At 57.6% G+C, this 9,765-nt stretch overlaps 2 protein-coding genes across 2 annotated transcripts in view; one reads left to right on the top strand and one right to left on the bottom strand.

Annotated features, from left to right (window-relative positions):
• Window positions 1–18: 18 nt before the first annotated feature.
• Window positions 19–9,559, bottom strand: HGS (hepatocyte growth factor-regulated tyrosine kinase substrate). Its single transcript, XM_019472113.1, has 19 exons — window positions 9,480–9,559; window positions 9,004–9,079; window positions 8,405–8,497; window positions 6,318–6,441; window positions 5,273–5,325; window positions 4,660–4,728; window positions 4,331–4,455; window positions 4,014–4,092; window positions 3,828–3,926; window positions 3,348–3,443; window positions 2,937–2,975; window positions 2,708–2,851; window positions 2,344–2,557; window positions 1,975–2,147; window positions 1,677–1,817; window positions 1,421–1,598; window positions 1,208–1,341; window positions 767–883; window positions 19–560 (listed from the first exon to the last, which is right to left on the bottom strand). The coding sequence occupies exons 1-19, from the start codon at window positions 9,500–9,502 to the stop codon at window positions 321–323; spliced, it is 2,217 nt and encodes a 738-aa protein (XP_019327658.1). The 5' UTR covers window positions 9,503–9,559; the 3' UTR covers window positions 19–320.
• A 105-nt stretch (window positions 9,560–9,664) lies between these two features.
• The window catches only part of ARL16 (ADP ribosylation factor like GTPase 16), a 1,892-nt gene continuing 1,791 nt past the window's right edge, over window positions 9,665–9,765 (top strand). The window contains exon 1 of the mRNA XM_009279462.2: window positions 9,665–9,754. Within this exon, the coding sequence (XP_009277737.1) occupies window positions 9,665–9,754 (90 nt within the window). The remainder of the gene's footprint in view (window positions 9,755–9,765) is intronic.

Raw genomic sequence — 9,765 nt, 5'->3', positions numbered from 1 at the left:
GGGACCCGCAGGCCGGGCTCCCGGCCGGCGCCTGCCCGGCCCCGGGGGCCGCAGGCTTCCAGGGCAGAGGGGCGCGGGTGAGCCAGGGCGGGGCGAGGCAGGAAAGCGGCCCCAGGGAGCGGGGTGGGAGGCTGCTCTCCTGCTGCTGGGTCCGCGGAGCCGATGCTGGGAGCCTGTGGTCCCACGTCCCCCAGGCCAGGGACAGATGCGGAGGGGGCTGAGAGGGCAGGACGAGTAGTTGAAGTAGAGAAGTGATTCCGGATGAAGAGTAGTGTTACACGGGATCCCTCCCCCCGCCCCCCAGCTCCCTGCGGCGGAGATCAGTCAAACGAGATGAGCTGGGCCTCTCCGCTGCCCTGGGGCTGCTGCACGGGGGCGGGCGCTGGCTGGGGCTGTTGCTGCTGGGGGGGCCCCCCAGCAGGTGCCATCTGCAACAGATGAGGTGGCTTCGTTAGCAAACATGCATGTTGGTAGAGGGGCTGCTGCCCGGGCAGGTAGGACTGCTGGGCTGGCAGGCTGCTCAGCGCGGCTTCCTGACCAGGCAGGGCAGACATGAGGCCCTGCGGGAGCGAGGGGGCGGCTGTCAGAGGGGCTGGGGGACACGCAGCGCCCGCAGGGCAGAGGTGAAGGCCCACAGCCTCCGCCAGGCCTCTCCCCTTCCCTGCCACTGGCAGCACAGGCCCAGGAAGGCTCCACGGGCTGGAGACCACCCAACCTTGTCCCCCCAGGTGCCCAAGAAGGGGCCCGTGTGGCAGGGAGTGCTCACCTGCATGCCATAGGGCTGGTACCCCATGGAGACCGACTGGCTGCCCATGTAGCCCATGGCGCCTGACTGGGGGGCCTGAGAGATGGCCGGGATGCTCTGCGACTGCGAGGCTGCGCTCTGGGGAGGAGAGGCTGGTGAGAGGTGGTGCAGGCAGCGATGGCTCATCTCAAACCAACGCCCCAGGACCAGCACCGCTCTCCCCACTCCACTGGAACCAGGGTGCCTTTTTCCCTCTGCACCACAGGGAGCCCAGAACTGGCTCTGACCCCAACCCACTCCCACAGTGAAAGGAGCAGCAGATCCAGAGATCTGGGACCAACCAGCCACTTCTCCCTCCCGCTCAGAGATCCCGTCACTGAGACGGGGTGAATTGCGCCAGCCCCGCAGAACACCCCAGCTGGCCGCAAGCTGCTCTGCTACGGGGAGGCTGCCCTCACTTGCCTGGTAGCCCTGCGTTGGAGTTGGCTGGTAGGACGAGTACGCCGGGGTGGTGGTGGGCACTGCCTGCCCCTGCTGAGCCGCCTGCCCGCTGCCCGCCCCCGGCTGGTACATGTAGGCGTTCACCATGCTGGGATCTGGGGCAGAGAGGGCAGAGATTGAAGCAACCACCTTGCGCTCAGCCTCCACCCACGTGGGATCAGCTCGCCGACATACCTGTCCCTGTGACGGGCATTGCGGTGTACGGCCCCGTGCCCCCTTGCGCTGCCTGGTTCATGTATACGCTGTGCATGGGAGAGCCCTCCACGGAGCTGGCCGGGCTGAAGGTGCCAGGGAAGCTGGTGGGCCCCGAGGGCTGGTAGATCACCCCACTGGCTGCGGGCATGGCCTGGAGCTGTTCAGGGAAGAAAAGCAAGCTTTAGGCCATGCCCCCTGGGACCTGGCAGGAGGGTCTCTGGCCCGGCAGCCGTACTTGGGCATAAGGCAGAGAGAAGGCTGGCATCTGGGCTCTCATCTGGATGGTCTGCTTCTGCTGTTCCAGGCGCATCTGCCTCTCCTTCTCCTGCTCCTGCAGTCGCTGGATGGCCAACTGGCGCTGCATCTCCAGGTACTCCTGTGGGAACAGGGCCATGACGGCTAGAAGCCAGGACACCGCAGCATCCCCTCCTGCCAGGGCTGCCGTCCCTGCCAGCCCTGGGCTGGCCCAAGGTGCAGGCAGGCCTGCTGGCTGACGCGGCTCCCGATACCCTGGAAATGCTTCCCTGCCTCACCTGCTTCTTCTGCCTCATGATCTCCAGCTTCTGGGCCAGCTGGATCTGGCGCTGGCGCTCTGCCTCCTCCGCTGCACGGCGCAGCTTCTCCCGATGCTCCTCCCGCAGCGCGTTCAGAGCCCCACGTGCATCCCGAATCTGGGCCAGTTTGTCCTGCAGGCCTTCGTAGTACACTGGGGAGGGAAGAGACAGCCTCAGGGACCCTCTTGGCACAGAGCGCTCGGACCACCCCTGCACACTGCACCGGCTTCTCTCCAGAGAGGCTGTGTCATGGGAATGCCGAACCCCGGTGCTGGGGGAAGCCCCGGCAGCCACCCGCTCCTCCCCAGGATGCCCTCCCACACCCCCGGCTGGGCAGCTTCCACGTACGCCTGCGCTCATCCAGCTGGTTGAGCAGCTCCAGCAGCTGGGGGTGCATGTTGTTGATGGACTGGAAGAGGGACAATACGGCAGAGTCATTGGTGATGCTGCGGCCCCGCATGTGGTTGCTCTTCATGCGGTTGACAAACGTGGTGACCGCATTCTGCAGCGCCTTCAGGAACTGCTCATGGTTCTCCTCAGACTCGCCGTTCTGGTACTGCTGCTGGAAGGACAGGGCAGCCAGTCAGACTCAACTCTCCTGTGCCGAGAGCCAGCAGCAAGCCTGCAGAGCTGCGTGACGGGGCTGAACAAAGGAGTTGGGCACTCCTCACCCCTCAGAAGCTGCCAGACACGGGTCCAGGCCCTCTCTTACCTCAACAACACCGAGCGGGGCGGGGTGGCCTTCCCCAGGCTGAGCAGCTGGCTCTGTGAGGGACAGAGGTGCTGACGGGGTGGGGCTCTTGCGAACTTCCTCTTGTTTCTTCTCCCAGTAGTTGCGGTTCAGGTACCGAGCCAGCTGACAGAAAGAGAAGGAAGATGAGCATTGCAGCCCCGCTGGGAGTGAGCCTGTGCCACAGACTAGGTAAAGCCTGGATCCTTACCTCCGGGTCAATGTCCTCAGCCAAGGGAGCAGAGGAATTCTGGGAAGAGATAAACAGGGAAATCCGGTTCAGAGAAACCAGAGACCCACAGCTCCCACACAGATGTCCTGCTCGGACCTGGCCACGCACAACCACCAGTGCTGAGCACCAGCAAGAGACTGAAAGGGGACAACCGTCTCCTTCAGCCAGGCACATGCTGCAGCTACTGGAAGCAGCGGAGGCACCTAAATGCTGGCTCAGTACAGACCTTCTTGCTGAAAACACAGTAGTGCTGTGAAAGAGCAAGGGATTGCACGGGGCAAATCTTTTCTTTCAGAACAGGGATTAAATCTGACCCAAGCAGGGCAGGCTTGCACCAGGGAAGTGGCCTACGTCCAGCCACTTCCCATTCAGGGGCTCCCATGAACGTACCACAGGTGGGGAATAGAGCGTGCTGACCGGGGGGGCTGATGAGGTGACGGGTGTGGGCTCAGCCTTCGGGTACATGGAGTAGGTTGTTTTCTGCCTCTGCAAAAGAGAAAAAAAACCCAGTCAACTCAGGGACCGTCCAGACTCCTCCGAATCACCCAGTCAGCAACAGACTGGGCACACTGGGTGGGCAAGGTTCCTAGGAATGGCCAGGCATGGCTGGCAGACCCAGCCTCATGCTTCGTACAGTTCCCACAGGCCAGCGTTCCCCAGGGCTTGCAGCTTGGGCACAGCCTGCCTCCAAGATTCGGGACTGCAACACAGCATGTGCCTGGCTCCGCTTTCACCCTCTCGTTCCACAGGCCCTGCGACTCCCTCACACCAGGACATGCCTAGAGATCTGTTACCGCACAGCTAGGAGATGCCCAGCACATCTGGGCTGTATGGCAACAACCACTCCCAGATGCCAAGCAGGGCACAAACCATTCTCTCCTTCTCCTCGGCCTCTGACTGAGACAAGGCAATAGCTAGCTGGAGCTCCTCCTCCTCTTGCAGAGCCGTCTCATCACGCTTTGGAGGCAGCTGCAAGCAGAAAGATGAGGAGGTGCTCAGTAAAGGGATCAACAAGCAGGTCAGGATCACTAGATCACCTACAGGGCAGCCACTCACCTGGGACTGCTGAGAGAGAGGGCTGGTCAGGTACTCGGGGGGCAGTTCAGAGGTGGCAGCAGCTTTACCCTCAGCTTTCCTGTAGTCAGAAAGAGGCGACAGTGCAGACTGAATGCTCCTTCCTCCGCACTAGAGCCCCAGCTCTGCGCAACACTACAGCTGTAAACCCCGTTCCCAGGAAGGAAGGGAACCCAGCCCAGCCTGCACAGCTTGGGAAACCCTCGCTCTGGTCTGCAGAAAGGTGGCTCCGCGCCAAGCTTCTCCCCTCGCAGTCCCAGCTGTTGCAGGCAAAGAAACACACCATAAAGGGTACTGACTTGTTGAGATGCTCGTAACAGGGCTCACAGACTCTCACTTCCTTCTCAATTCCGAACTTGGGGATGGTGGAATACTTGGAGGAGCATTTGCCACAGAAAATCTGCCCGCAGGCCCTGCAATGATGCTGCAAAGGATGGGAGACATCAGTGCGGCAGCAAGACACTCCTTCACCGTTAGACAACATCGCTCAGACACTCCTGGCACTTCCTTGCCAGTGGCCAGGGAACGCGGTCCAGCCCTGACGCTTCCACGCAGGCTGAGGGAGTCCTGCAAGTCCTGGGGGGCTGTGCAGGACCAGGGAACCCAGAGGGGCAGGAGCGGCACCCACCTTCCGCGTCACAACGCCAAACTGCACTCGACATCTGTGACACTCCTCGGCATCGACCCAGTCTGGAGCCTGTCAAGGGTTAAGGAAACTTGCGTAAGGAGGGGAGGAGGGCCTCAAGGAGAGGGTCTCCACAGAGCCTTTCAGGAGCTCCTATGGCTAACCAAGGCGCTCTCATGAATGGGGGAGACTGGAAGCATTTGCAGCTCAACAGGAAATATTAATCCCCGCAAGTTATCTCCTCTCGTGTTACTAGAGACTGTGATGCTTTCCCAGTCAGCAAGAGATTTTCTAGGAACGCGTCTGCACAACAATCGCTTTAGCAATGCCCTGCTGCCATGTTCAGGCTGCCATGCTGCTGGAAGGCCACCGAGTAGGGTACGATAAGACTAACTCCCTGTCCTGGTCAAGTCTCCCCTCCCTCTGGTAGTTTTAGGCTAAATTGCTGTACACCACCCCAGAACTGCCCATGTGACAGCTGGGAGGGGTGTGCACCCAGCAAGGTCTCTAACCTGCGTGAAATGGAGGAATGCAAGAACTGAAGGTTTAGTAGGAAGGGGATAGGAGAGCAAGGTCTGTCCCGCAGTGCCAACTCCCCCCCACTGGCAGAGCTCACCCTTTCTGCAGCGAACATGGCATCGCTCTCTTTGAACTCCGGGAACACGTGACCTGCGGGAAAAGCGACAGAGTCCTGTTGTGAAAGTGCTCCTCCGCACAGGGAGGCCGTGGTGCCTACAGCCTCGTGCCGTAGGTCCCAGCCACACGTCAGATCCAGCTCAGCACGCCTGCCCTGACCATTATCTTACTCTGACACAACTAACAGCAATCTTCCTCCTGCAGGAGGCCAGAGGGCAATGCTCACACAGCTCTTGCTGCTGTCTGCAAAGTACTGGGCTCTCAGCCACGCTCTCGAACGCACAGGACAATCCCCTATTGGTTTCCCTTACACGCCTGTAAGGGACATCAGGGCCCTTTGGATAAGGCTTATTTCTCAAGACCTTGAACTCAGCATGGGGGGAAAAGAAGCCCACTGCGTGGGCAGAGAGAGCTTTGAGTCTCACCCCTTGAACGGCAAGAGTGTGGCAACACCGGCTCAGCGGGGGACCAGGACCTCCAGGCTTTGCCACTGCCTGTGGAGGTTCTGGCGCACAGAAAGAGGCAGAGACAGCAGCGCGTCCTTTCCCTCACAGGGAATGCTGCCATCCCCGGGACAAGAGAGAAAGTGCCATACTGACACTGTCAGAAAGCAGGAGCCTGGACCCATCCTGGAGGTATTAATGAAAGCCTGGGAGGAAGGAACCACCCGACTGTAAATCCCTTCCCAGAGGACACGCTGATTTGCTGCCAGTTTTCCTGAAGAACATTTGCAGCTCCTGCTTTTCAGGTCTCACTGCCAACCCTTAGCTGCTAGCCGGGCTGGAGGCCCAGAGCAAGGCAGCCCCCGATCCTGGGACAATGGGGCTGTCCTCTCTCTGTAGCGGGATTCAGTCACTCCAAGAGGTTCATCAAGTATCGGGCACCAAGAAAATGCTCAGTATTGCAAATCCAGATTTTGCTAACACCAGGCAGGGTCCTGACACCCATTCCTTCTCCTGCCATGCTCCTCCAGAGCAGAGCTGCTTGGCCAATTGTCCACCCACCTTTGCCCACAGAGTCCTCACCTTCAACCTTCATTATCTGATAGGTGTCCTGCACCACCTTGTACTTGGGCTCATTGCGGAAGGCGTGAGCCCAGGCCTGGATAAGGTACAGGATCTTACTGCGGACACTTGTCTCCACTTGCCTCTGCACAGAAAGGGAGGAGGGAAAAAAAAAAAATCTGAGCGAAAGACCCTGAAACCCAAAGGATGGTGTGAATCCCCCAGAAGAGAAGCCAGAAATACCATTCATGGGAAGAGAGACTTTAGAGTACTTGTGCAAGGTAAGAGCTGTCAGAAAGCTGCAATAAGGACAATTCACAGCAAGGACTACCTACTCCTTCAGCTTCCCCACTTCCCCCCTCCAGCACGAACAAGAAAATGTCCTTCAGAGCAGCACGGACCAACTTGAAAAGGGGTACGGTTACGATGCTTTGAGAAAATGCCCATAGGGACTTGCACAGTCGCTCCCCAGGGCAGGCACGAGCACTGGCCTGCCCAACATCTCACAAGAGTCGCTCATCCCGCACTTAGAAAATTGCGGGACCTACAGCTACCCAGCTGGGCAGAACAGCACAGTCCGCCTCACCCGAGCGCTGACAGGGCACCACAAGCTCACAGCTGGAGGGTGTCGGTGTCAGGCTGTCAGCACCTCCAGCCCCGAGACTCCTGCCCAGGAATACCCAAATCTACCTCGGGATGTGACACAGTAAGGAGAGCTAGGAAGCCTGCCCTTTGGAGGCAGGGGTGGTTGTATCACAGTTCAAGGAGCCGGAGGAAACTTGGCAAGCCTGTTCCTATCCCAGCCAGCCTCTGAGAGCAGCCCTGTCATCAGCTGACCAAGTCATCACACATTCGCCTGACCGGCTGCTCCAGAAATCCCCCGGGAAGTGGAGGAGCATTGTCAAGCTCCTATTTCAGCTGAGAGCTCAGCCCACACAGTGTGACTTACTGACAATTCCTGGAGCTCCAAACTTCTAGAAGATTTGGCAAAATCCTGCATTCCACAAATGTCACAGCCTTGAACCTCATCAGAACTAAGACCATTTTACCAGCATTGGGCATTCACAAGCAGTAAAGTTCCAAGTGTAGGAAGAGAATGGGTCTGCAGCAGTTATGAAACTACTGAGGCAGACAAGGACTGGAGAGAACCACAAAATCTCTTGATCTGATCTCCTCAGCACTCGGACTGGCTGCACTACTATACCTGGCCATCACATTGCGGCAGTGTTCCTATCTCAGCAGAAAATCCTGCATGGAGACTGAGTCAGCCCTAACAGGAAGGTGACAGGAGAGAGACACCCTGCTACGGTGTGCGAGATGATGGGACTCGCACAGCTCATTCACCAAATATCTGGGTCATCCGGTCGTCTATTTCTGGCAGAAGACGGAGGCTGTAAGGACGGAACAGCGCTACTCTAACAAGCTCTTGTCTGGGCATTGCTGTTCTGGGTCTGGGAGCTGGAGACAGAAGTTCCCATTTCCACTTCACTTGTGGAAGTCTCCAGTCCAAGGACACATGGAGCTCTTGCAGGCATCATGTTGTTTCAAACCGGCAAGTGACAGCTTGTCATTAAAAACAGCCAGGTCTAGATCCTGCAAAGCTCCTCAAACAATTCCACAGGCTAATGAAATGGCCACGATAAAGAGGAAGCTTCTGCCAGTTTTCACCTTGCTGCTTACCTTCCTGTGTGTCTCATACTGTACTACGGGAGGGAATTCACCTCACCACTGCTCAGGTCCTTGGTGCAACTGCCAGACCACCATCTCTGTTTTCCTTTGCTGTCTCAAACCAAGCAAAGCGTTGCACCCAGGAGCATTTACCATGACATGGTCTAGTCCTTTGCAGCATACTCCTACCCCACTTCACGGAACAGCCAAACATTACCTTTGCTCTCACGACACCTTCTCTCCCTAGCAGGCACTCCTTAGCTCCCTACACTCATCCCTTCACATCATGCCACACAGTTTGCTCTTTTCTGAAACGCGTTTCCAAACAGTTTCCTTTCTGTTCCTTACAGAAAGGGAATGAGAGGATGCGCACATTTTCTCCTGCTGCTGCTTCTCTTACAAGCTCATTCAAAAACAATAGTAAAACACGATATATTCACCTTTAGTATTTCCTTCAGTTCCTCCATAGTCTGTTTATTGGCCACCTCATCGTGGACTGTTTGGCCACAGTTTTTAACCACCGACTCCATGACCTGCAAGGGCAAAGGACAATATTAGCCTGCCGCTTTCTTCCTTCTCTGTGGCCCGCGATGCGTCCCGGCACACATTACAGGTTACTGCGGCCAGCACACCAAGACAGGGGCACTATTTAAGCAATGAGTCGCATTAGGGCAGTGTCAGTCAAGCCAGAGAAATCCACATTGCCACGCTGGAGAGTTAGCTACGCTTCAACTGCACGGTGGCCTTTGTACCTCTGCTATTTAGAGACAGACCCCCAGGGACAGTGTCTCAAGTTCCAGCTCTGTCTAACTCTGAGATGGAATTAAAGAATGAAAACCATGGCCTGCCGATCAGTCATGAAACCTCTGTGCTAGAGCCAGGAGAAGGCAAACTCCAAGCCGCGACTCGGCCGCTTGCCGGGCAGGGCAGGGCACGCCGTGCAGACTGCGCAGCCCAGGAGGCAGGCTTATAAAAGACGTGAAGATCCCTGGCCTGCGAGCTGGGCCCCTGCAGTGCTCGCAGTTTGGGTTGACGTTACCTCCAGTGCGTAGAGTGCCACGTGGGGATTCTTGTCATTGACTTTCTTCTTGATAGCACTGACGGCATATTTTGCTCTGGGTAAGGAAAGAGAGTACACGTCCTCAGGTAATCAAGAATCCGAGGGGAGATTCCACCTGCTGCCGATAACCTGCTAACCCCCACCCTAACACAAGGGTACAGTTAGCTCATGGTCTACGCGATTCCCCTGAGGCAAACTGCGAAGAGAAGGAACGAGCGCATTCAAGCTTGAGTTTCTCTGAGGATTTCAGGCCAGACAGTAACCTGCAACTCCTGAGGTCGGGGAAGTACCTCAACACATCAGGGCGTACCGTACTGCCTTTCCAACGCTTTTCTGAAAGGGGGCAAGAAGACGCGCGCTACCGCAGGCTGACGGGTCCGAGACCCTCACGCTTCACCTTGCGAAGACAAGGAAAGCTGCGCTTGCAGCGCATCCAAAAGCCAAAGAGCACTTACTGGGTATCTCCCTGACGGATCATGTCGCAGATCTGCAGGATGGATTCCCAGTCCGTCTCCAGCAGAAGCTGGCTCGTAGCCTTATCTGCAAGGGATAAACCTATTAGACTGCTTTAAGCAGTTCTGTTTATCTCGGCTCTGCGACCGCTGATGCGTTTGCAGGAAAGCTCCCCCGGACGCCGGCGATGCCCCAGACCCGAGCACTCGAGGATAAAAATCCTGATTTTTTCCCGGAACGCGCCAGCTCTTCCCCTTCAGACGCCCCAGGGCGCTCGGTAACCTCGGA

Source organism: Aptenodytes forsteri, unplaced genomic scaffold (genome assembly GCF_000699145.1).
Source record: "Aptenodytes forsteri isolate BGI_AS27 unplaced genomic scaffold, ASM69914v1 Scaffold243, whole genome shotgun sequence".
NCBI classification, from domain to species: Eukaryota; Metazoa; Chordata; class Aves; order Sphenisciformes; family Spheniscidae; genus Aptenodytes; species Aptenodytes forsteri.
This window is presented reverse-complemented; position numbering and strand designations above follow the sequence as displayed.

Coding starts and splice junctions, on each gene's coding strand:
- HGS (XM_019472113.1), bottom strand. CDS start 9,502: ATGATCCGTCAGGGAGATACCCA. Junction 1,599..1,676: donor TCTCTCTGCCTTATGCCCAA/GTACGGCTGCCG, acceptor TTCCCTGAACAG/CTCCAGGCCATGCCCGCAGC. Junction 561..766: donor ACCAGCCCTATGGCATGCAG/GTGAGCACTCCC, acceptor TCGCTCCCGCAG/GGCCTCATGTCTGCCCTGCC.